The 27,310-nt window shown below is 42.8% G+C and overlaps 1 protein-coding gene across 1 annotated transcript in view; it reads left to right on the top strand.

Annotated features, from left to right (window-relative positions):
* The first annotated feature begins 1,177 nt into the window (after positions 1 to 1,177).
* ATP10B (ATPase phospholipid transporting 10B (putative)) overlaps positions 1,178 to 27,310 on the top strand; it is a 122,680-nt gene continuing 96,547 nt past the window's right edge. Inside the window, 3 exon segments of the mRNA XM_060006814.1 lie at positions 1,178 to 1,452; positions 2,370 to 2,564; positions 19,339 to 19,543. Coding sequence (XP_059862797.1) covers positions 1,178 to 1,452; positions 2,370 to 2,564; positions 19,339 to 19,543 — 675 coding nt within the window.

The following is a 27,310-nucleotide window of genomic DNA, read 5'->3' on the forward strand; positions in this document are numbered from 1 at the left end:
ATTAGGGTAAGGGTCAGATCATAGGAGCATCAGGAAGGTAAAATATTACCACTTAAATGGGAAATGGAACTTCTCCTTTAGTGAATCACATCTTCAATGACAGATGGGGTTGCTCACTGTGAGATTAATAATGCCTGACATTCCCTCATCCATTTATTCAAAAGAAAATCATCCTGCAAGCCTACTAGGTGAGAAGCAAACTATCTACAGCTTCTAACCTTATAAAGTATGTATTTGAATTAATTCTACTGGGTCTCTAAGCAAGATGTGGCCAAAAGGAACCTTGAGAGCTTGCTTATAGGTTCTATTAAAAGAGCTCAGAAACTGGAATATCCTAGATAAAGCAGCCTCCTTCCTCCATCTAGGACTAAGGGCTCAGTTTCAGAAACCACCAGATGGAATGGCAAGAAAGAGAGGGGTCTCCAGCCCTCACCCCCAGACAACCAGATCAGGAAAAGCCCATGGCGTTCATGGATCCGCATTCAGTGCAGCCCAGTCACCTCAGGCCCAAATTTCCTAGGAAAGAGACTTTCTCTTGTTTCACCAATCACTCTCACATGAGGTTCTGACCACAAATGAGCGCCTCTGAAATATCATCAGTATCAGAAAACTTTAGAGCGAGGGAAAACCTAGAGAATAAACAGCTTTCCCTTTCAGACACGTCTCCACTTTTTATACTGTCCGATTTGTTCCTCACAAAAGGCTTGTGAAAAAAATTAGAGTAAGACTAGGTCTCCTCATACTCTGGTGAGGACACAACCCCAGAGAGGTAAAGGGGCAGTTTGGAGTCAGGAATGAACCAGAGCTAGAATTCTGAGCCCTGGGTTCACAGTCCTCCAGGCCACACTTTTGCCCCATCGAGGTCATCTACACCCTCTCCATACCATCGACCAGCTGAAATGCTTTCATGGCACTTATCAGAGTGTTAGTTGCATTTTATTTATATGATCATCTGCTTAATGTCTCTCACCCTAGAATGTATGAATTATAGGGATTGAATATATTTTTCTCACCTCGTGTGCCACAGTCTACCTTGGATGGTTGGGTGGACAAGTGGATGAGCCAATATGCCACCCGTGTGTCGTAAACATATCCACACCTTGCGCTGACAAGCCTCATATTTCTCCTGACCACGGTGATTTCATGTCCTTTCTCAGATCGTAGCTTGCTGCCAGACATGGCCCTCTCAGTGGACTCGTCTTGGTACCGGTGGCAGTGGCGAGTCAGAGATGGCCTCCCACAGTCTCCATCAGAAGCCACACCACTGCTGTCCCCAGAGGAGGGGGCGCAGAACTACAACCTGGCGCAGCAGCGGGTCGTGTTCCCCAACAACAACGTATTCCACCGGGATTGGGCCAAGGTCTCCAGGAGATACTCTGGCAACAGGATCTGCACCACCAAGTATACCCTCTTCACCTTCCTGCCCCAGAATCTCTTGGAGCAGTTTCACAGGTATACGACCACTTGACTGAACAGTACACACTTTAGAGCCAAGTATTTGCCACTCAGATGAACTCAGAAATGCTACCTTCTGGGCCAAATGCGTGTACCTTGAGAAGCTTTGTCATTCATTCATTCAGTATTTATCAGATTCTACTCTGTGTTAAGCCATGTGTTGTGTATTAGAGATACATGAGCGAAAAGAAAAAGACACATTGTCCTGACTATATTGGCTAGTGAAAGAGACAGATGTTAATTTTAGGAATTATGTAAATTGGTGTAAACTGTAATTCAGATAGATACTTCCAAGGAGAAGGATATGGTGCTATTAGAGTGAGTACAAGAGAAATCGGGCCTAGTTAGGAAAGTCAAGGAAGACTTCTAGGAGGAAGTAACTGTGGAAGTCTAATATGAAAGAAGAGAATGTGTTAACTAGGTGGAAAGAGGCAGAGAGAAGTCAGAGAAGGGAGCCAGAAGAATGTTCTTTCAAACAGACCTTCATGTGCAAAGGCACTGTGGCAAGAGGGAGAAAGATGCACTTGGAAAACGTAAAAGTGCAAGCCACTCTTTTGAGGTAATATATGCAAAATTATCTTTTAATTATAAAGCAAAATATGCACCTAGACATTATCCTAAGTTTTGTAATTATTAGCACCTATCATTTATTGAGCAACTACTATACTCTGGAACCCTCCATTGCATACATAACAAATATTCATCCCATGTAATATTTATAGGAGCCCTATAAAGTAGACAGTACTATCCCCATTTTAAATGGATTTGATTTTAAAGCCCTTACCATGATGTTCGAGGTGACACTGAAAGAGAATGTCATTTTTAGTTGGCAAGGGCTAATAGGGAAGCAGTAATGCGACAAGTATATTTCTCTTCTCCACGGTTTTCATTCATACCTTGCTTGCCCCTTCCAGATGGGCTAACCTCTATTTCCTGTTCCTGGTGATTCTGAACTGGATGCCCTCCATGGAAGTCTTCCACAGGGAGATTACTATGTTACCGTTGGCCATTGTCCTGTTCATCACCATGGTCAAGGATGGCATAGAGGACTTCAAGAGACACCGCCTTGATAGAGAGATAAACTGCTCCAACATCCAGATATATGAAAGGTAAGGGAAATCATTCCTCTGTTTTCTCTGTGGCAAATAGATTATGCAAACTTATCAGTGTTTTCAAAAAATTGGTCTCTCTTCTCACATTAATTTTCTTCAATTCATGTAATTCAGTGATACTCAACCAGGGCAACTTTGCCCTGCAAGGAACTTTTGACAATGTCTGCAGATGTTTTTGGTTGCCATATCGGGAAGGAGGTTGCTACTGGCATTTAGTGAGTAAAAGCCAAGGATGATGCTAAACATCTTACAATATACGGGACAACCTTCCACAACAAAGAATTATGATCCAGCCCAAAATGTCAGTAGTGCTGAGATTTAGAAACCTTTAATTTAACTCGTGTAACTGCCATAAGAGCAGGGTTGAAACCTCAAGAACTAAACTCTAAAATTGACTGAATCATCTCAGGAGACCAAGTTCAGGAACAGCTCTTTGGAGAGTGACAGGCAATGTCTCCCAAACAGGAAAATGTATACTGTTTTTAAAGCATCTGTGGCTCTTGGCTAAAACTCCTTGCTTTTAGAACTTAGCCAGGTAGGTTTTAGGACCCAGAGTTGGCACACCTGTTCTTGGTTGCCTGGGGTGGAAAAGGAAGCTACCTGTGGGTGACGTCTGCATTCCAACAGGTGGAGTCTCAACAAATAGAAGGAAGTGACCTGGTTCTCTGCACCTGTTCTCTGCAAGCTCTTTCCTTGTCATACTTCTCCCCTAGAGTTTATACACCGGCTTTTTACTTTTAGTTTTCCTTTTGAAAGAAGAGAGAAATTTTCAGCAGACAAGGCGAGTAAAAGATGTCAGGAACATCACTCGCTGACAGCTGAACAACGGAACTGATCAGGGAAGAACCTCTTTTATGGGGAGCTCAAGTGTCCTGCTATGAGAATTAAAGAGACGGGATTGAGCAGAGATGAGAAAGGAAGGCAAGGAAAGGCTGAAAAGGAAAGAAGACAGGAAACGAGTGGTGGTCTCCAACCTGCCCTTTGAAGGACGGTCCCACAAAGAGAACCCCAACAGACATTACCATGGGAATCAAATTAAGACCAGCAAGTACACTCTGTTGTCCTTCATACCCAAGAACATCTTTGAGCAGCTACACCGGTTTGCCAATTTCTATTTTGTGGGCCTTGTGGTTCTGAATTTTATCCCCGTGGTCAATGCCTTCCAGCCTGAGGTGAGCATGATACCGATCTGTATCATCCTGACGGTCACTGCCATCAAGGATGCTTGGGAAGACCTCCGGAGGTACAAATCCGATACAGTGATCAATAACCGAGAGTGCCTCGTCTATAGCAGGTAAAACGAAACACCCGGGGAAGTCTCGGCCCCAGCTCTGAACTTTCTGTGGCTGCTGCCACCGCAGGTGCTGTTTCTAGAAGGATGGGGTAGGAAGATAGCATCATTTTATCACAGTGAAGCTGTTCAGTTCTCCACAATGGGGATTATGGTTTAAAACTGAAAAACATAAAACAAAAGGAATTGAGCCTTGAGTCAATCGTTGATTAAAATTAGGAAGTCTTTATTATGTGACATTTTCTTTGCTGTTTCAGATGTGTTAGACATTTAAGAGTTTTGCATAAATTCACAACCATTTTAGGTCCAGTGTGGCCATGAGCACATTGGAGCAGGTTTGGAGACCCTTGGAGAAAAGTGGCATCACTGTTTTTCAGGAAAGCAGTAGGCAGTGTATTAGGAGAACCAGTCCTGGAGACACACTGCCTGGATTGAACGCTGTCTCGATCAATCGTTAACTCTGTGACCTTAGGCAAGTGACCTAACCTCTCTGAGACTCATTTTGTCCCTCGTAAAATTGGAACACTTCCTGAGGTGGTCGTGAGAATTGCATGTGATAATCCTTGGAAATTACTTAGCAGTGCTCCTGATGTATGATAAATACTCAGTTTGCAAACTGTAATTGCTTTATTTTTAGAATGTGAAATGCACAGTAGCTCGATCAAGACTGTCCTTAAGCTTTCTCTCTGATATCCCAACCCAAAGAAACATGGCTCACCACCTGTCTTGCCAAGTACTTTAACATAATTTTATACCTGTCGTTGTCTTAGAAAGACTCCATTGAGTCAAAAACCAAACTGGGTTGTTAGGAAAAGGACACGCTCTCGATCAGTAAGGGAAGAAAACAGAGTTACCGTGTGTCTCAACTTTGTGACAATTCATGTAGCCCAGAAAGAAGCAAGGGAATGGAGGCTGGGCTTGCAGTGAGATTGTGGTGACAAAGAGTGCTTTCTAGGCTGGCAATAAGAAACTTTGGATGAGTCAGTCACTTAGATGAATACAGCAGGTAGGGGCTTGACTTCCTGCCAAATAAGGGAAAAAGTCCATCTCTCTCAAGAAGCACCATCCCTCTGACTTGTTTCCTCTGACCTTATGGACCCCAAGACGTTCTGCAGTTGCTCTGGTCCTTCTTAGAGTGAAAGGCGCTTGCTCCGATGTGTGCCCTACAGCTGTTTAGGGGCTGCTTCTTTCTAAGAAGTTCCCTTCCCCGGGGGAGAACATGGAGCTTATGACTTGGAGCTGGCTGATGACAGTTTATGAGGCAGACTTCACTCGGAAAATTGTAGCCTGGGGAAGCTTCTAAGGAGATCATGTAATGCAAGGGACTCAGCTGTCTCCAGGGCACCCCTAAGAGAACTTCCGTACCTTCTCCTCAGCAAAAGATGAGCTTCTGTTCTGTTTGCCTACAGGACCAAAATTGCACATCTAAAAATATTAATCTGAAGGTTTGGGTTTTTTTTTTTCAGCTGGATCTAATTGTCTTGAGTATTGTTAGCACACTGAATACCTAGAGTTGAGACTGAGTCATTCCTCACCTTTGAGTAAGGAGATTATAAAGAGAGAGAAAAAAAAAAAAAAACTGTTGGAGTGTGCCGCCTTTCCTAAAGAGACTGATTTTTTAAGAAAACATTGTTTTTCTCTTGTCACCAATCCACCCCATCACTTTTTGTTTTCTGTCTTTCTCCTTTGTTGTTTTTCTCATGGAAGATGCACAGTGAGGCTGGTTCCTTGGGGAGGGATACAGGGGGACCTCAGCGAGCCTGGTTCTCTTCTCCCTGCTTTGCCAGAAATCCTCTGCCCTGAGCATCCCAGAAAAATAGGCCTGTTCTTGGGGATAATCTCAGTGTCAATCAGATCACAGACTGACCTGTGCTGGGTGCTGGCCTGATACAGGCCAGGCTGTTGTCATTCTGTTCTCAAAATAGCTTCCAGGAAAGTGGCAGAAAACTGAGGAGATAACAATCCAGAAAAAAGGCTCACTGGCAGGGAGGGACATACAGGTTTTTTATTTTTAAAAAACAAATAATATTATTTTATTTATTTCTTAATAATATAATTTCAGAGAAATCATTCTAAAATGATTATAGATAAAAGTTTAGTGATAATAATGGGTTTGATCATTCTTCACTATTTTGGTGAATCATAGTTTAACAAAGAGAGTATTTGAAAACCAGGTTCTAAGTTCAGTTTATTTCAATACTTGATTATCATAGTTGTCAGGACTGAAAAATTACCTTGGAAAAGCACACATCGGGCTCCCCTGGTGGCACAGTGGTTGAGAATCCGCCTGCCAATGCAGGGGACACGGGTTCGAGCCCTGGTCTGGGAAGGTCCCACATGCCGCGGAGCAACTAGGCCCGTGAGCCACAACTACTGAGCCTGTGCGTCTGGAGCTTGTGCTCCGCAACAAGAGAGGCCGTGACAGTGAGAGGCCCGCACACCACGATGAAGAGTGGCCCCGGCTCGCTGCAACTAGAGAAAGCCCTCACACAGAAACGAAGACCCAACACAGCCCAAAATAAATAAATTAATTAATTAATTAATTTTTAAAAAAAGAGAAAAGCACACATCATGCAATTTGTACTTGAGAAGACTTTATGGTTATTGATAATGGATATACAAATTCATATTTTTAATTGAAGTATAATTAATTTACAATGTTGTGTTAGTTTCAAGTATACAGCAAGGTGATTCAGTTTTATATATATTGTGTTGTGTCAGTTGAGATGCTCTCTACTGCAAGAAGCAGAAACCTCGACTTAAACAATTTTAACAATGAAGAGACTTTGTTTCTTAAGTCACTACAAATATGCTGAGGTGGGCAGGTGATCAAGCATGGTTTATTCAGCCAATTGGCGTTCTAGCTGCAGCAGTTAGCTGTCCTTTTCATTCAGTCCCCCTCTGTGTCATCTTTACCCCCAGGTAGATTTCCCTCATGGCAATGAGATGGCTGCAGCAGCTCCAGCCCTCACATCTACATATAATAACCCACAAAGGGAGAAAGAAAAGCACTTCCAGAAGCATTCTTGGAAGGTCCAGGAAGCTTACTCCACAGATCCTCCTCATCTCTCAGTGACCCCAGTGGGTCACATGCCCATCCCTGAACCAATCCCTCTGAGCAGGAGATGAGATTACGCTGATTAGGTTATACCTGAGCCATAGAGCCCAGCATGAGGTTCACTTCCCTGAAAGCATATGGGCTACACAGGGAAGGTGAAAAGTCCAGATTTAAAAAATGAGGTCTTTCCAAGAGAAGGAGAAACACATGTTGGAGAGGCCACCACTATGTCCTCAACATCATCACCTTAAAATAGTTTTGAGCCTCGACTCCTTGTGAATTGCTTTTCACATATTAACAGGAGCAGACACACTTTGGGACATTCTGTAATATATATCCTTAAAGTTATTCTAACCCTGAAGTGGATTAATTCTATGAAACACTCCAGAATAGGAAGATAGAAAATGCTAGCTGTTATTATTATCTTAAGTGATGATGCTGAGGGAGCATTTCCTTTTGCCAAACGTTGAAGATATTGGGCTGGCCAAAAAGTCTGTTCGGGTTTGTCATCCCATCTTACTGAAAACCCCAAATGAACTTTTTGACCAACACAATACATGACGGTATGTCAGGCAAAGAATACAAGATCTGAGAGGACAATTTTTTTCTGAGAAGCAACATGAAAGCTTATATCTCAAGCACTAGTTCTATCCATTTTGTCTCAATTTCACACATTTGAGAAGCTGATATCAAATGTCCTCATTTTTGTACAGTTGAATACTAGGACCCTAAGAATTTTGCACCTTAATCCCATGCGTCATCCAGCCTAGACTTGTTTATACTGTGAGAGAATCTTTTTGCAAACAGCAGAAGCCTTGTTTACAGAATTACAATCCTGTTAGAGCATTTTCTTTTAACATAGCAACTGTGCTTGTGGTCTAAAAGTGACCCATTAATCAGATTTATGGAATGACTTCAAGGAGAGATTAGCTTCAGAATTGTATTAGCTTAGTTTCTCCCAGGGCTCAATTTAATGAATCTAGAAACCATACCGAGCAAGAGAATTGTATTTTTCCATCCAGCTTCGTATATTTTTATTTGTATTCAGAAAACAGGCAACAAGGAAGCAGGAGTGGGAACTAAGGGAATCCATGAAGGTTTTTGTCCCCATATTGTAATGCAGCAAAAGCCTTCCAGTGTTTCAGCAGCCGAGCACACAATTATTCATCTGTTCAGCAAGTCTTACGTCTGAACCGAGTACGTGTATATCAACATGGAAGGCCCCATGTACCCTCGAGGGGCTCTCAGTCCAGAGAGCATGAGGAACTTGTAAACAGCTACAGGGTCCCTTGCCTATGGACAAAGGGTCACAGTCATGCATGGGCTGCAGTGACACATCTGCCTGCCAAAAACATCAGAGCCAGCTGAGGGAAGCCTTCTCTGAAGAGGTGACATTTCAGGAGGGCACTGAAAGATGAGCATTCAAATAGGTAAAGAAAACAGGTCAGCTCACAGCCTCTTCGTGTGTCACCTGAAGGTTGTATGTGTGATTTATGCTGGTATCAAAAAGACCAGGATCAAGAGATAGCAGGAGCTTAAGAGAGAAATGAATCGATTAGAAACTTTATTTTATTTTATTGGCCACGCGGCATGGCTTGGGGGATCTTAGTTCCCCGACCAGGGATCGAACACGGGCCCTGGCAGCGAAAGCTCCGAGTCCTAGACACTGGACCGCCAGGGAATTCCCTAGAAACGTTTAAATTCTGACTTTTTACCAAGACTTGGAGATTCTCTTTTCTGTAAGTCAGGTGGCTGCTATAACATAAAAAAGATTCCAGATGCTACAGGATCGCGGCCAGTCTTCTGACAGCATGGCACTGAGGGCCTGGTTTCCCAGCTGTGGAAAGCTCTGCTGGAGAAGGCAGATGCCTGGCCTGCAGCCTGTTTTTATTTGTATGTCAGCTTCCTTCCGTGCCGGTGTCCCCGTAGGAAAGCCTGAGAATGAGGAAACCAGAGGTCCTCATCCTGGGTCTGTCACCAATTAACTACATGACCTAAATGAAGCCACTTAGGCAGTTGTGTCCCCATTTGTCTCATCTTTAAATAATGGTCATGGTCTCTCTACGGGAAATTTTGTGAAAAGATGTGAGATGACATGTCAGAGGGCTTGAACGTAGCAGAGCTATAGAAACAACTCTACAATGCAGTGCCAAAGGAGAGTGCTTAAAGCAGTCTCAGCAGGGATGTTTAAAACATGACATCATACTGGACGCTTGGCATCACACCCGGGCTTGTCTCAGAACTGCCACTTACTAAATGTGTGGACAGTTACGTGATCACTGCAGCCGCCATTTCAACTCGTATAAAGTAGGGCCAGCATTAGCACCTGTCTCCCAGGGGCATGTGGGTTGAATGAAATAATCCTTATAAACTGTTAACTCAGTGTCTGCACCATAATTAGCGCTACATAATTTTTTAAATTTCCATTCACTTCAACTCTCATTTTTTCAATGTCAGGCCCAACCTAAGCCTTCATCTTTCTTGCTACATTTCCCACCCATACAAGGGAGGAATTGTTTATTTTATTGGCAAAGGTCAAGGACATTCACTGAGCCACATGTACCAGTGGGCAGGGTAACAGTGTTTTAAAAGCAAAAACTTATGCTCTGCTCTCTCATTTCTCTTCTATTCTATGTGGGAGGATTTAAAATCTGAATTTGGGAAACCCTTCTAGAGTCTGGACCTCTTTCCCCTAACTCCGTTTCCACGTCACTCCTGAGCACACCCAGACCAAGGTTTAGATTTAGGCGAGGGATTTAGGTGGCTTCATCTGGCCCGGAGCCTAAGCCACTTCTCCCAACCCAGCTTCTCACATAGAATGTACATTCAAATATCATATCTGTGTGGCTCTTAATATAGTAGCTATTTGATCCCCATTCTACTATCATTTTCCTCCATATAACATCCCTCTGGGAAACCGAAAGGATATGAAATGATTGACAGGGTAGAATTTAGGCTTTGCCAGGGCCGTCCTAACATTGAAATACAATATTTCAATGTATTCTTTACCCTAAAACTATATCCTCGGTTTGCTGCAGCTGTTAAATGAAGTAATGCATGTAAAATGCTTAGTATAGTTCCTGGCATTCAGTAGCCCTCAGAAAATGTTGCCTAAAATATTACTAAGGAGAGTTCGATAACCTTGACAGCCAAGAGTCACCATGAGCTTGACTCAAGGGGAGTAAGATAGATCATTGGCTGGGGTTTTGAACCGCATAGAAGAGGACAAACGCTTTACCATAGAACTTGACTCCAAGCTATAATAACGTAGCAAAATAGGCCTGGGGAAAGAATCTGAAAGTGCACAAAACAGAGGATCATAGTGTCATTTGAAGCATGACTATGAAAAGTGCCACTGGCTGTAGTTGACAGACCAGCAGACCGCTGCATCCACTCTGCAGGTCTTTGCTCTGCATTTGGCACCAGCCAAGTAGCCTCCTCTCTAAAGGGTCGGTTTTGCAAGTGCCCACCCGACTCCCATGGCCTCGCCCTGTGCTCACAGAAGGCCATAAACTATGTGGGCCAATTCAGCTTGTCATTTCAGGATAGAATGCATTAGGTTCTCCCCCAAACTCAATGGGTGGAAGAATCAAAAAACAAGAATTCAGGTGTCCCTGAAGCTCTGCACTTGTGTCAACAGGCGTGATCTGTATGTGAGCGGGTGAGCGTTTATAGCCTCTGATTTGCCATTATGGAGCTCACAATTCCAAAAGCTGAGGCTGCTGTTCCCGACCCAGCCTCAGTTATGTTTATGTCGCCAGCTTCTGAGGCGTCATCTGCTTAGTACTGCACTTTCGAACAGGACCAAGAGACCACGCTGAGCCGTGAAGTCCCCACAGCTATCACTCCTATGTCCTGGCAGACACACCTGTGTGACCTTACACAAGTTAGATAACCTTTCTGGGCTTAAGTTTCCTCATCTATGAAACACAGATAACAATAATAATAAAAGTTGTGTCATTATTAGGCAGCTAAATGGTAACGTTGGTTAAGTGCTGGGCTTATTATAGGCACTTAATACAAATAAGTTTATTATATTACATTACATTAAATACATTATATCATCTCATCATATCTATTCATATCATCCATCATATTATATTATTATGATATCATTTTTGGAAGTCTCCGTTAGTGCGTCCATAACAAAAAGAGATAGACGTCAAAATGACTTAAGATTAGGAAAAGCTTTTCCTCTACTGCCTCATGTTCAAGACAAATCTACAAGGAATCAATTAGTGAATATTTCCTGAACACTCCCCTGTGCGCTAGACACCATACCAGACTCCACGTAGGTACGGAGATATAAGACCCAGGGTCATCCCAGGTGTCAGCAAGCTTATTGCATAGTTGAAAGTAGAAAACACATGAAACAATTAGGTCTCTGGGTGTTAATGAATTCACATAAATACAGATGCCCCAAGCTGCTTATTTGGGTCTTCATTCTTCCCACCCTAATACTCAGGCCTCCCCAGATATATCTGGGCATCCTCAGGTATAGTTAATATGTTCATGTCCCCCAATATTTCCATCCAAGCCAGGGGTCCGGGTCTCCTACCCACTCCTCCAGCCTCAGCTGTTTCTTTCTGGAGCTTGCCTGAGTCTAAAGCCCCCATCATCGTGGTCTGTAGCAAACAGGCGGGTGCGGGGACACAGCTGCACTCACTGCCCTCTGCCCCAGGCCCACGTTGTCTTTAGCGTAACTTTAACTTAACGCTAAACCTTTAACTGCTGTTCCATTTCCATTTTGTGGGACCAGGTCAGGACAGAAGCCACAGGACCCTTCCTCCCTTTTCAGTTCCTTCTCCCTTGCTAAGCTCCTCCTCCAACCACAAAGCCCCACCCCTCATTCACGACAGCTCATGAAAATAGACAACCACACAGATTCTGTTCTGCTGTCACCACAGCAGTGACCCTGTTTCCTCCAAGCTAATAATAACTGTGATGATACTAATAGCAGCAGTAAATGCCATTTGCTCTAAGGCCATTTCGTGTATTATCTTATTGAACTCTCACTTTAACCTGTAGAATAGATTTTATTTGTCCATTTGATAGATGAATAAACTGAGGGTCATAGAGTCAAGTAGTGGGTTCAAGGTCACACTACCTTGTATGTAAGAAGTAAGAAGTAGTTCTGGGTTGTAGTCAGGCTCACATGACTCCAGAGCTTTTAACCACCCCACGATATTGTCTCTACGTGAGCACACCACTGTCAAGACAAAGACAGTTGGGCATTTCAAGTATTCCTGAACCAGCTACAGGACGCTTGACTCTTCTTGGAACCATGGAAAGAATAGAGGTTCCAACCCAAGTTTTGTTCCTATACACCTTGGCCAGGTCAGTTTCCTCACCCAAATTGGAGATTTATCAAATTTCCTCCAGCCTTTTTTTTTTTTAAAGACTTTATTTTTTTAATGGATCTTTTGTCCATTTTTAATTGGGTTGTTTGTTCTCTTATTGTTGAGTTTTGAGCTAGGTTCACAGTAAAACTGAGGGGAAGGTACAGAGATTTCCCGTATACCCTCTGCCCTCACACATGCACAACTTCCTCCATTATCAACATCCCTCACCAAAGTGGTCCATTTGTCGAAATTAATGAACCAACATTGAGACATCATAGTCACCCAAAGTCCATAGTTTACAAGATGGTTCACTTTAGGTATTATACATTCTGTGGGTTTGGTCCAATGTATAACGACGTGTATCCACCATTACTTTATCATACAGAGTAGTTTCACCTCCCTAAATATCATCTGTGCTCCACCTGTGCATCCCTACCGACCTCCCAACTCCTGGCTACCACTGATATTTTTACTGTCTCCATAGTTTTGCCTTTTCCAGAATGTCTTGCAGTTGAAATCATACAGTGTGTAGCCTTTTCACATTGGCTTCTTTCACTTAGCCATATGCATGTAAGTTCCCTCCATGTCTCAGCATGGCTTGATAGCTCACTTCTTTTTAGCTATGAATAATATTTCATTGTCTGCATGTACCATAGTTCATTCATTCACCTACTGAAGGACATCTAGATGCTTCCAAGTTTTGGAAATTACAAATAAAGCTGCCATAAACATACATGTGTGGGTTTTTGCATGGCATAAGTTTTCAACTCGTTTAGGTAAATAGGATACGTGATTGCTAGATCGTATAGTAAGAATACGTTTAGTTTTATAAGAAACCACCAAATTGTCTTTCAAAGTGGCTGTACCGTTGTGCATTCCTACCAACAGTGTGTGAGTGCCTCTTGCTGTACCTCCTCACCAGCAATTGGTGGTGTTAGCGTTCACGATTCGGGGCATTCAAATAGGTATTTTGCAGTATCTCATTTTAATTTGCATTTCTCTGATGACATGTGATGTGGAGCTCTTTTCATGCTTATTTGACATCTGTATATCTTCTTTGGTGAGATGTCTATTCAGATCTTTTGTCCATTTTTAATTGGGTTGTTTGTTCTCTTATTGTTGAGTTTTGAGTGTGTTTTTTCTTTCTATATTTTGAATAATGAGTCTTTATCAGACGTGTCTTTTGCAAAACACATATTTTCTCCCAGATGGTGGCTCGTCTTCTCATTCTCTTACCATTGTCTTTCACAGAACAGAAATTTTTAATTTTAATGATGTCCAGCTTCTCAGTTACTTCTTTCATGAATAGTGCCTATGGTGTTTACCTAAAAAGTCATCGCCACACCCAAGGTCATCTAAGTTTTCTGCTATGTTGTCTTCTAGGAGTTTTATAGTTCTGCATTTTACATTTAGGTCTGTGATGCATTCTGAGTTAATTTTTGTCAAGCGTGTAAGGTCTGTGGATTCTTCTTTCTTTCTTTTTTTTTTTTTTTTTTGGCATGTGGATATCCATTTGTTGAAAAGATTATCTTTGCTTGGTTGTATTGCCTTTGTTCCGTTGTCAAAAGTCCGTTGACTATAATTATGTGAATCTATTTCTGGGCTATCTATTCTGTTCCATTGATCCATTTGTTTATTCTTTTGCCAATACCGCACTGTCTTGATTACTGTAACTTTATAGTAAGTCTCGAGGATGGGTAGTGTCCATCCTCTCCTTCAATATCGAGTTGGCTAGTGTGGGTCTTTCGCCTCTTTATATAAACTTTGGAACTAGTTTGTCGACATCCACAAAGAACTTGCTGGGCAGCCCTGATCTTAACGATATATTTTTCTGGGAATTTGCCCAGTAGCCAGCATCCAGAGCCCTTGGTCTTCAGTGGGCTGAATTTGGGTCCTTCTTTTCTGGACTTGGGGAAAATGTTTGGATTTTTTAAGTTCCTTGTATTTGCACATTATGTGCCTGAGCCCAATTCATGCAATGTACTCACGGACAGAAAGCGGGGACCCCAATGGCACGAAGAAGAAAATGCTGGGGCTGGCGGTGGCGGTTAGCCCTCACCATAACATTAACAATCATTGTCATCAACATCATAAAGGAAGCTTGTATTCATTAAGTACTTACTAAGTGCAAAACCAAGAACTCAGTCCCTTCCATGCATCATGTCACTAATCCTTCCAATAGCTCTCTGAGACAAATACACGTATTACCTTCAACTGAAGAAATAGAGTCTCTGAAAGATTAAGTAACTTCCCCAAGTCACACAGGTAGTAAGTGGTGAAGCTGAGATTCAAACCCACTCTTAATCCCTAGACTGCACTCATTCTCACTGGCTTCCCCTTTCACCCTGCGGTAGCGATGCTGACCATCCTGGGCCTGACATTCCAGCTTCCTGAAGGACAGCCCAGGTCAGCCCATCATCCTACACTGAATGGGAAATCCCACAGACGACTAAGCTTCCTGATAAATGCCCTCTACTCTAGTTCCTTGAAACCCTTTTTACAAAACCCACATAGCACTTGAGCAATGGAAGCTTAAGCACCTTCTCCTCCTCCATTCCCCCCCTTTCACCTGCTTCCCCACAGGATCCAGTTGGTTATAAACCTCTCTTGCTGTTTATTTACCTCTTAATAAGCCCTATCTCCTCTCAGAAAGCCATTTAGCGCTGCACCACTTAATTTCTCCCCAAGGCAGAATCTGCCAGATGGAGTCTTCGTCCCCAGCCATGTCGATTTGTCTTATTTTTAAGCAGCAGTGAACATGCCACAAAACTAAAATAGCAATCAGTTCCCAGGTGTGGACTCACTGAGCAGGGAAATGACCAGGAGTGTGTGCATGTGTCCACCCATGGCAGCTGTTCCGAACGGGCTGGATTAACCGGGGAATGACTCCTCAGAGTGGCTCCCAGCCAGCTGTGGCCACATCTGGGCATCCCTCAATGCAGAAGCACGCCGCTTTTCTGCCTCAGCTGGATTCAGCCACTCAGCACCTCCTCGGACTGGACGCCCCAACCCCGGAGCTATGTACCCTTGCCTTTTCCACCTTCCACTTTGCAGTTGAGGAGGTGCTGCAAAGTGGGCCCCCAGAGGATCAGGAAACCAGCACAGAATAACCCAGTGCAAGAAGGAAATGTCCCTGATGCCACTTGTTCTTATCCCAAAATTCCTATAAAATCTGACTCTGATTCTATAATATTACTACATTTGGGTCAATATAAATATATAATTCTTCAAATTTTGTACCAGCTAAATTACTAAATTATGTCCCCCCCCAAAAAAATTTTGAACACCCCAAAAATCATGTTGTTCCCATAGCTTCAGTGCTCCTGGACACACACGACAAGATGTGTGCCTGGAGGCATATGTGCCTCTGTTTGAGCGTGACCCGGAGATGGGCAATCTCTGTTTAGGGGAGGGTAAGCCTACAACAGGGACGAAGAGTGTCCCTTCACCACTGCATCCTATGGAAGAGAAGATTACATCTAAAGGAAAGACAGGTGATTATTAACGGGACAGCAGTACTGGACAGGACCTCCCAGGGACCCAAAGAATAATAGAAAGAAAACAGAGACCAGTCTGACTTATAGCTTCTTGTGTGGTTCCATTGACCTCGCGATACCTATCATCATTATGGGAATTGACAAGACAGCACTCCAGCCAAACTCACAGAAGTGACTGCTCATAAATATATATACATACACACACACACACACACACATACATATATACACACATATATTTCATAAGTTCATCTGCATAACATCCATCTTCCATCCCATTAATAATTTACATCCCATAATATGCAGTGGAGCCCTTTATTAGAAGGAAGAAAATGAATTTCAGTGTTCACGGGTGGCGGTGCATTGGCCTTGCCTTCGGTATGTCTATGTATGTAGCGTTCCCAACTAGCTTTTGCAAACCTTCTGGTTTGAACCAGTGTGCTTTGGAAGTGTTGGCAGTCAGGATATTGCTCAGAGTCAAAGGTGTTCTCATTAAATCCAATCTCAATACCGGCCAGATTGCTGAGATTACAGCAAGCAACCAATGGTGGGCCATCCCCAAAGGCATTACCCAATAGGGCAGAAGTCAAAGGGGAGAAGAGTAAGGACAAGTTGAGCGATAATCCTTTATTCCTTGGAGCAATTTTGCTGTAATATTCAAGGATCCTTTTCTTTAAGTGCCCTCTCAAAAAGGAAAAAAAAAGCACTAGAGAAAGCCTCCCTCCTTCACCATACAAGATTCCTTTTCCAATGGAGAGTATCTGCCATTCCAATTTCTTTAAGTAGCTTCATATTTGGACATTTAACAGGTGTTCCCAAGGCTGCTCTGAAGAAAAAAATTCTTCCCCGAATCAACAGATAAATGTTTTTCTGAAATGGCAGTGAGAAACAGATCTGGGGGGACTGTCTCTATTTTCCATGGTAAAAATAAAAAATAAAAAAATAAGAGCAGATGATAAGCTGCTCTAAAATAAGTTGATGGAATGAAAAAGTGCTTAGAAACCTGTTACATCATTTTTCCATTAAAAGAATTATTATTATTAAAATGCTACAGATGGGGCTTCCCTGGTGGCGCCGTGGTTGAGAGTCCGCCTGCCGATGCAGGGGACACGGGCTCGTGCCCCGGTCCAGGAAGATTCCACATGCCGCGGAGCAGCTGGGCCCATGAGCCATGGCCGCTGAGCCTGCGCGTCCGGAGCCTGTGCTCCGCAACGGGAGAGGTCACAACAGTGAGAGGCCCGCGTACCGCAAAAAAAAAAAAAAAAAAAAAAAAAAAACCGGAGCCTGTGCTCCACAATGGGAGAGGCCACAGCAGTGAGAGGCCCGCGTACCGCAAAAAAAAAAAAAAAGCTACAGATGCACTGCCCACAAAATGCTCAGAAGTGGTCCCCGTTTGGGTGATACTGCCCACGGTTGACCAGTGGCTGCTGCACTGGGCTCCCTAGAGCATGGGCACTTCCACAGAACTCTGTGGGTCTTTAGAGTTACAAGACTGCTCCCTAACTGTAATCCCTGATTATTTTATAGACTCTGATCAGACCTTCCCTTGGTTGGCCTTCCGAAAGTCTTCCAGATGGATGTGCATCTATTTCAGGAAACTGGGGGATTCCTTTGAAAGGATCTTTTTGACAAGGAAAATGGGGTCTTAGGAGGGCTTGCTTGGGGTTCTCTAAAGGGCCGCCAAAGAAAGGAGAAAGGCATCAAACCCTTATCCTCCTCAAGGACTTTTACGAACTCAGAGGAGAAAAGTGAAATTCGTCACGTCTCTTTCTCCGTGGAAGAGTGGTCTTGTCATGCCCAGGGCAGCTCAGATTCCAACAAAAACAGAATCAGTAACATGCCCAGAGAGGCTCAGCATCAGTGGAGAAAAATAGCAAAAGAGAGCCTGCTTCTCCAGGCCTGGCTGGGCTCAGAGGCAACCAGCTGCAAGCCAGCTGGACTTAGTTTAAAAGACCACATGTGGAATATTGGTTTGGTCCCAGATCCCACATTTAAAGAGGAACATTTCCAAACACAGCCTTAGTCAGAAGAGCCCTCACCTCTAAGACAGATCTTGAAACTGTGTCACACAGAATAATTGAGGGCACTTGGAAAGTTGAATTTGACTTGGCAAGTCCAAAAGGCTTCAGAAGACACCCGATGAATACTTTAAAGTATTATTTTAGGGCTTCCCTGTGTGGCGCAGTGATTAAGAATCCGTCTGCCAGTGCAGGAGACACTGGTTCGAGCCCTGCTCCGGGAAGATCCCACATGCCTGGAAGCAACTCAGCCCATGTGCCACAGCTACTGAGCCTGCGCTCTAGAGCCCATGAGCCACAGCTACTGAAGCCCAGGCGCCTAGAGCCCGTGCTCCGTAACAAGAGAAGCCACCGCAATGAGAAGCCCGCGCACCGCATCGAAGAATAGCCCCCACTTGCAAGTAGGGAAAAGCCCGCGTACTGCAACGAAGATGCAACACGGCCAAAAATAAAATAAATGAATTCATTAAAATATATATATATTTTTTTTAATGGTAGAAGATGGAGTAAATCAGATTGCCTGGGAGAGCAGAATTAGTTCAATATTTGGCTAATCAGAAGGAAGAATTTCGTAAAATGAAGGCTCTTGGAAACGGATGTATTGCCTTGGGGAGTAGCGAGTCCTTCTGCAAGGGCTGTAAAAGCTGATGCTGCCGTTCCACTGGAGAGGAAAGAGGGGAATGATTTCCAGGAGGTAGGATATTCAAGCAGTGAAAACTGGGTTTGGTGTCAAGTTGGACCCAGACTCGGGGTTCAGCTCTGTTTCTGTAAGGCCTTGGGAAATTTCTCTTGAACCCTCAAGTTCCTCATTATAAAATGGGTATAACATCTCCTCCAGTGAGTTATTATGCAATTAAATCAAGTATTAATTCACCCTAGTGCTTGGCACGGTAGAAATGCTAAATTCACAATTGCTGCCCCTGTTATTACCTGAGCTTGATAAATTGGATAGGAAGAGAAAGTACATCATTTTCTCAGATTTCTTTAGCCCTCTGATCCTGTGATCACTGTGGGGCCCATCCTATCAAAGTTCCGGGTGCCATCTTCCTAATTCCCTGCTTCCTATTTCAGCACCACTGCAGATCTTCCTAGGCAATGGTCTATATTCTCACCTTTCCCACTGCTGCTCTCCACCCATAACCAGAAGCAGTCTTTCCTATACTCCATTCTTTTGTGACTCTGCTTTCTACAGTGATAACTGGGTATTCTAGGAAGTGATGTATATTAAGAATACTATGTTAATATGACTATATAATCACCTTCTCCTTTAAATTTTTTCTCCTGCTAGGAAGCAAGGGCTGAGCACAGCAACCAGTCGATAGCCGACGGTCAATCAAAAGTCTACATGGTCATAAGGAGGGATCTTTACTAGTGAGATTCTGTAGATCATGCTTAGCTTTTCTAGAGATGATGAGAGTGGTCATCTGGGGCAAGGTAGAATACAGAGCGGTCCTGTGACAGGCTGACTGGAGGATATTAGGTGCAGGGGGACCTTTTCCATTCACTCATTCATGTTCTGGAGAACTTTAACATTCACTCTGACCCCTGTCTTTCTCCAACCCCAGAAAAGAGCAGAGCTACACGCAGAAGTGCTGGAAGGATGTGCAAGTGGGGGACTTCATCCAAATGCAATGCAATGAGATCATCCCAGCCGACATACTCCTCCTCTTTTCCTCGGACCCCAGTGGGATCTGTCATCTGGAAACCTCCAACTTGGATGGAGAGACAAACCTCAAGCAGAGACGTGTTGTAAAGGGCTTCACACAGCAGGTAGGGCTCTTTCTAAGATCTTCAACTTGAATGGCAAAGGGAAGGTGCCAGCCAGCTCTACTGGGAAACTGGATTTAATCTGGTGTGTAGAGGAGAAGGTAGTAGATGCCTCCTTTTCCCAGGCACTTAGGTACAATTAATCTTCCCACCAACTCTCTGAGATGGATATCATCCCCTTCTCACAGATGGGGAAACTGAGGCTTGGGAAAGGTAAATAACTTGCTGAAGGCCTCAGAGTCCTTAAATGGAGACCCCCTCCATTCAACTGAAGAAACCGTGCTCTCTGCTCTAAACCGAGGAGTCTAGTATCTGCTCAATTACTCTTGAGACCAACCCACTTTTCTGTGCGTATCCAATCCTGGCTCATCCTGCCCAGCTCAGCTTCAGCAATTTCTCCCTCCATGAATTTTTGCTAGTACTCCTTTGACTGCAGCATAAAAGCAGCAAGGTACCATTAACTATTTTACCATTCGTGTAGGTCTTACCTTCTCAACAGTACTGAAACCTCTTTAAGGCCAGGGAGTGATCATCAACATTTTAATTTAATCCCCACTTTATGTGTGTGATACCTTGGATATCATGGAGGAATCATGATTGTCTGGTAGTTAAGAGACCAGGCTCTACATCTGGCAGAGCTGAACTCAAAAGTCCAACCCCACCATTTATTCGCTGTCTCACCTAAGGCAAGTTATCACCCTCTCACACCTTCATTCCCTCATCTGGAAAATGGGCACAAAAATAGTACCCTCTCCATAGGGTGTTTCTGAAGGCTGAGTTGTTACTGAGCCAAACTTGCTTCTGCGTGCCCCCGTGCAGTAAAGCCAGTCTACTGACACTGGGTCGTAGTAAAGGAGACGCAGCATTTATTGTAAGCCTGCATACAAATAGTCTGGGACAGCTCGCGCTCAAAAAGACTGAACTCCCTGATGGGTTTCAGGAAGACATTTTTAAAGGCCAGCTAAGGGAGGGGGGTCACAGGGTATGTGATCTCCTCGTGCACAATTCTCTGATTGATTGATGGTGAGGGAACAGGGTGGTGTCACAGGGTTTATCAATCCACAGGCTCCAGTAGGTCTTGGGGCTATGTGCTCATGGTCATCAAGTACTTAACATCTTCCATTTGATGGGGGTTTTCATGTCTGTAAAACAACTCAGGAAATGTGCATCAGATACTATTATCTAGGTACTTCACAAAGGAGCTAAAGCAGGGAATATGGGGGAGAGGTCAGCCCCCAAAAGGCCCCATAAGGTCCTGCTTGATTATAAAATAATATGTACATGAATTACTTGGCATGAAGCTAGGCACATAGTAAGAGACCAGTAAATAGTTGGCAGTAAATATCAGTGGCGTGCATAGGGAATATGTGTTGACTGATCGAAACTGGGTGTGATATTCCAGTTTTCAATTAAAATTCCCCTTGAAAGGGTTGATTTCCCATCTGGTACCTTGCTCTATGCATGGAAAAGAATAAAATTCTATCACTCCTCTTCATCCTGACAGCCTGTGGCTGGGGAGAAAACGGATGAATCAGGGGATTTAGAAGAAGGAAGGCAAGTGGTTCATTCCTCAGAGATGCTCATGAGCTAACGTTTCGTTATCTAGACAGAAACGTCTCAAGAGAAGGCCACTCATCATACCTCACTTTGCCTCTCTCAAAGCCCCGGATGAACAGTTCTCATAAAATCGCTTTTCTATGATTGAACTCTGTTTTCTCATCCTTACAATGGGAATAGTAATAATAGCTCCCCCAAAGTTTTACTGTGTGATTCAAATGAGACAAGGAAAGTAAAGAACAAAGTAGAGGGTTTGCTGCATTGTAGATACACAATAAATGGTCTATTGCTGCTACCTCAGCTACAGTTCCTACAATGGGAATGGAAACTACCATGACCACCACGCCGGCATCTTGCTTTGTGGTTGTGATAGTGGCTCAGTCCTCCCATTGGTGCCCAGGCTCTATTGAGTCAATCACTGCCCTGGGACTTGGCGTCTGAGTTTTCTCTCCTTTGCTTGTCCTTGTCACACTCACCCAATCATCCCAGTGTTTACAGAAGTGTAGGGTGGAATCTGGGTAAGCTCACAAAGCCATTCTAGACACAAAATAACAGTCTATTTCTTGGCTCAGGGCCCTGTGGGCTGCCCTCTAGAGCAAAGGTTTTCAAGCTTTTTTAACCATAACTCACAATAAGAAATACATATCGCACAACACACCTATCCACATGCACATGTGGGTATGTGTGTGAGTGTATAAAACTGCCGCCTCAGTCATACTACGTGCAAAGGACTCTGAAACTTTCTATTCTATTCTATCGGGTTTTGGGTTTTGTTGTTGTTTTAATTAATTTATTTATTTATTTATTTTGGGCTGTGTTGGGTCTTCATTGCTGTGCACAGGCTTTCTCTAGCTGCAGTGAGTGGGGGCTTCTCTTGTTGTGGAGCACAGGCTCTAGGCGCTTGAGCTTCAATAGTTGTGGTGCACGGACTCAGTTGTGGCTTGTGGGCTCAGTAGTTGTGGCGTGTGGGCTCAGTTGTTGTGGCATGCAGGCTCAGTAGTTGTGGCACACAGGCTCAGTAGTTGTGGCACGCAGGCTCAGTAGTTGTGGTGCATGGGCTCTAGAGTGCAGGCTCAGTAGTTGTGGCACACGGGCTTAGCTGCTCCGCGGCATGTGGGATCTTCCCGGACCAGGGCTCGAACCCGTGTCCCCTGCATTGGCAGGCAGATTCTTAACCACTGCACCACCAGGGAAGCCCTGGTTTTTGTTGTTGTTGTTGTTTTTAAGTTCTGAGAGCAGCAAAACGTGTGTGTGTTTGTAAATCTACCCTTCAGCCGGCCCACCCCAACATCCTCACCACAACTCTGAGTCTTTTATTCTCTTTCTCGGGCAGTTATTTCGGCGCTGTTGAGGTTCACCCAGTCCCTTCTCTTTTTTGCCATTGGCAGCAGCTCCCAAGCTGTTTCTTGTATATTAATTAGTCTGATAGTTTGGGATTTGACTAGAATGAAGAGCTGGATGAAAGGGTCATTCACGCTCCACTGCTATAAACCAGCCAATTCAAGTTAATCACATCTCTCAAACTCTAACTCTGAATTCTCATAGGGTACTTGGTGTAATGATTTACCCAAAAAAATAAATAAATAAATAAATTCACTTGTAAAGGGAACAAGATTTATTTGATTTGGAAAGTTTCCAGAATTCTCTATTCTATTTCAATTCTTGATTCTCCCCCTCACTTTGCTTAAATGTGCTTTTCCACTTCTATAAGAACAGGGATAAATAGTACTAATAATAATGCACTTTTGTAAAGCCCTTATAAGGTAAGTGAGGCACAGAAATGTGAAGTAACTTGCCCAAGGTCACTAAGCTGGGAAGTATTGGAACCAGGATTCAAAGCCAAGTTTGTCCAGTCTCAGCTCTTAAGGTTTGCAGTAGCTCACCTCCCTGGTCCTTTGACTCTCACCCAGACTTTACCCAGAATTGCTTACTTGAAAACACACATTTATCGTTTTCAATATTCTTTCCACATGTAAGTAACAAGCAGCAGGAAGAATAAAAGCAGGCCTAGCCAGCTCCCTGGGGAGGAGGAATTTTAGCTGCTCTGTGCGATCTTGCTTCTCCCTTATGTCTTCAGTGCAAAAATATTTCTGAATATGGATAGAATTCTCTTCTGACTAACTCTATATATAATATTTCTCAAAAGTGTTGAACAAAGATGTTGATGAGAGTTGCAAGAAAAATACGTGTTGCACTGTCAAATAAGATCAGAAGGCAATAGGTTACAAGTTTTCCAATAGTGTGTACTGCAGAACTTCTCAGATACTTTAATAAAGGGGGAGGGGGGGAAGGTACTAGTATATAATATTTCTAATTATTTAACCACAGAAACCTTTGATTCCAAGGACCATATCCCAGGCCTACTACAGGAGAGGTGGGATCACAATTTAGAAATTTGCCTTAAATGCATTGAAGGTGTTTTGGATGTATCATAACCATCACAGGGAGAAACTTTTTCATATATACATGCATCCTTCCCCATTATTATCACCAAATTATGATTCATGGGGACTGAGTAGTAGTCTGGGCATGCATATTTTTTAAATGTTCTCCCAGATGATCTTAATATGAACCTACCACTAGCTCATCAAAAACCTGTATAATAAAGGGAAGCTGTTACTTCCAAAAAACACTCATCATAATAATGGGAGTAAAGCCACCATCTACAGGAGTCTTACATGTTTTGCCCATATTGTCCTTTGTCCTCATGACCATCCTGTGAGGAGGACATCACTACTCCATTAGACAGATGAAAACCCTAAGGTACAAAAAAGGCAAAATTCACCACTTGTCTCAGAGAAGATTTTGAACACCTGCAAATGTGGTTTGTAAATTTAATATCTTAAATAATTAGTATTAATGACTTTTTTTAGCTTGTTATTCCTATTGGCTATGAGACTTTTATTTTGCCAAAAGGGGGTTTTTACTAACCTCAGAGATTTCTAGAAACTCCCAACCCCACACCCTATACCCACAACCATTTTCACTGCTGTGTTCTGTTCATTGAAAGTCAATAAGACAAACTTTGTCCCAGCTCCCCTAGATCAGCACTTCTCAAGGTGGAGTCTGCCAAATCCTTATCTCAAGAGATAGTTCTTAAAAAACTAAAAAAGGTGTGTGGTCAAATCTGATTAGGAGGCAGAAGTCCTGTGGACCCCTCTTGGAGGTTCCAATGTCCATGAATATTTTAAGGTCTCAGAGAAGACCTAGAGGAAGGAGGCCAGTTAAACTTTCTTTAACCCTGAGCTTTCCAAACTTATTTAACCTCAGAACCATTTGGGGCACAATAATTTTTCACCTTAATATGGAAACTCGAACACATTAATCTACATTGTGTGGAACACACGTGATCACAACAGGTGAGGAATGACCGAGAGGCTGACTATCCTCATGGCTTAGACAGCTCATCCTTGCCTTTCCTGTCTAGGTTCAGGGGAAAATTATAAACATGAGAGAGCTTCTCAAAAGGATATTTCTCCTGTGACACAGCACATCATTCTCAAGGTTGCCAAAGAGTTAGTTTCAAAATCCATTTCCCAGAATGCAACTTAGACCAAGTCAGGTTTCAGGGTTGTTGTTTTTTTTTTTTCAGTCGGAACTTTTATCGTGATGGGCCATCTTTGCATTCACAACATTATTGACCTGTTCTTGAAATATTTATTCCTACATCCCATTGCTGGGAAAAGGACAGAAAGGGAAGGAATACAAAATTAGGATTATGCCGAGGTCTGCAAAGCAGGCAAGAAAACTTCATTAGAGAATTAAATTTTACACTTCTGGGGCTTCCCTGGTGGCACAGTGGTTGAGAGTCCGCCTGCCGATGCAGGGGATGTGGGTTCGTGCCCCGGTCCGGGAGGATCCCACGTGCCACAGAGCGGTTGGGCCCGTGAGCCATGGCCGCTGGGCCTGCGCGTCCGGAGCCTGTGCTCCGCAACGGGAGAGGCCACAACAGTGAGAGGCCCGTGTACCGCCAAAAAAAAAAAAAAAAAATTGTACAGTTTTCTCTTTGGGGACATTTTTGACACCTGAAATGTCTTCTTTTTTTAATTTTTTTTAATTGAAGTATAGTTAATTTATAATATTATGTTAATTTATGCTGTACAGTAAAATGAGTCAGTTATACACATATATACATTCTTTTTTTATATTCTTTTCCATTATGGTTTATCAAAGAATATTGAATATAATTCCCTGTGCTATACAGTAGGACCTTGTTGTTTATCGATTCTATATATAATAGTTGCGTCTGCTAATCCCAAACTCCCAATCCATCCTTCTTCCACCACCCCCCGCTTAGTAAAATCTCTTCTTTAAAGGGGCTCCAAGATGGGCACTAGAGATTTAACACCTGAAAATAAGTATGTGTCATTTATTTTGGTAGATGGAACATTTACCAAAGCCAAAGAATCAGAAATGAATTCTTCCAATTAGTATTTCAGAGCAATTATCCTAGTTATCTTTTATCCAAACCATTGAAGCCCAAATCCTACTGAAGTGTGTGTCAGATCATTTCCCAGTAACAAGGAACTTGGGACACCAAGTTGACATGGACTAGCCTCTTCAGCATCACCTGAAAGTTTGTCAGAAATGCAAAATTTCAGGCCCTGCCCCAAACTAAACCAGACTCTGCAGTTTAAGAGATCCCCAGGTGATTCATGTGCAATTGAAGTTGGAAAGCACGGGCCTAGAGCATCTTTGATTAATGTAATAATTGTGCCTATCTGTTTTATTGCACACGTTAAAGATTCTTAATTGACTCTGCCTTTTAACAAGCTTGAATTCCACTGATGGTTAGTGCTTTTAAGCCATTTGCTCAACTAAAAAGAGCCATTGTAACCTGGATCCTCCACAGTGAATGTGTGTGCTGATTTAACGTATTTAGACAGGAGAGCACTTTACCTACGGAGTTGAGGTGGGGTGGGGAATTATCTATCACCATCCCAGTTCAGTGATGATGCATCTTGAATGAAACAAAAAGTCTCTGCCTGTCCATTCAACTTGTCTGCCCTGAGAACCAGAGAAGAATCCTCTTTCCTGCTGGATTTTATAATGGGACTGCATCTACGTAACAATACACAATAATAATAATAATAAACAGTATCAATAGGTAACTTGGTTGAGCACATACTATGTGCCATAAACAGCTCTTCTAAGTGTTTCATACCTATTATTTCTTTCTACTCCTTCTAAAAAACCCTATGAGACAGGCACTTTGATTATCCGCATTTGACAAATGAAGCAAGAACAGTTCACTAACTCTGCAAGCAAAGGACTGAGCTCAGCTTTAAACCCAAGAAGAGTTCTTTTATTTTAACTTTTCATTATGGGAATTTTCAAGTATATACAAAAGTGAGAATAATATGATAAATTTTTATGTGCTCATCACCACATTTCAACGATCAGCTCATAACCAATCTTGTTTTATCTAGATCCCCACCCTCTTCTCTCTGTTAATTATTTTGAAGCATGTCTTTTCAATACCCAGCATTTTATCTGTAAATATTTCATTATCTATCTGTCAAGAATAGGATTTTTAAAATTATACCGTTCTATCTTTGTCACGCCTAAAATAGTGGCAGTAATTTCTTGATCTCAACTTCCAAGTCAGTGTTCAATACTTCCAGTTTGTTTGAATAAGGATCAAAATAAGGCCAAATACTAAGATTACTTTCTTAAATCTCTTTTACTCTGTAGGTTCCCTAATCAGCTTTTTTTTTCCCCCTTGCATATTTAGTTTTTGCTGCTGAATAAAACAAGTTGTTTGTCCCATAAAATTTCCCATAGTCTGGATTCTGCTGATTGTGTTGTTTCCTTGTGGTTCCATTTTGTTTTCCTACCCACTATATTTCTATAAATTGGTGGTTGGATCTAGTGCCTAAATTAGACTCAGGTTAGACTTGTGTTTGTGTGCATGTTTATGTTAACATTACACCATAGGAAATAAAGTGTGTTACCATCTTGAGGTACAAAATGTCTGGTGGTCTTTTTTCAGTGTAAGCAGTCATTGATGATCATTGTTTAGATCCATTAATTCAATTGGGATTTGCAAAATGGCGATACTCTAACTCATGTATAAAGAGGAATTTCCCCTCATCAAGTATTTGGTTACTGTGCACTACCCTCTATAAAGGCAGGATGTTTGTTCCTTTCCTTTTATTTACCAGTTTTAAAACAATGATTTGATTCCCTAACATCCTCCGTAGTTGACCAGTG

This window comes from Delphinus delphis, chromosome 3, assembly GCF_949987515.2.
Source record: "Delphinus delphis chromosome 3, mDelDel1.2, whole genome shotgun sequence".
NCBI classification, from domain to species: domain Eukaryota; kingdom Metazoa; phylum Chordata; class Mammalia; order Artiodactyla; family Delphinidae; genus Delphinus; species Delphinus delphis.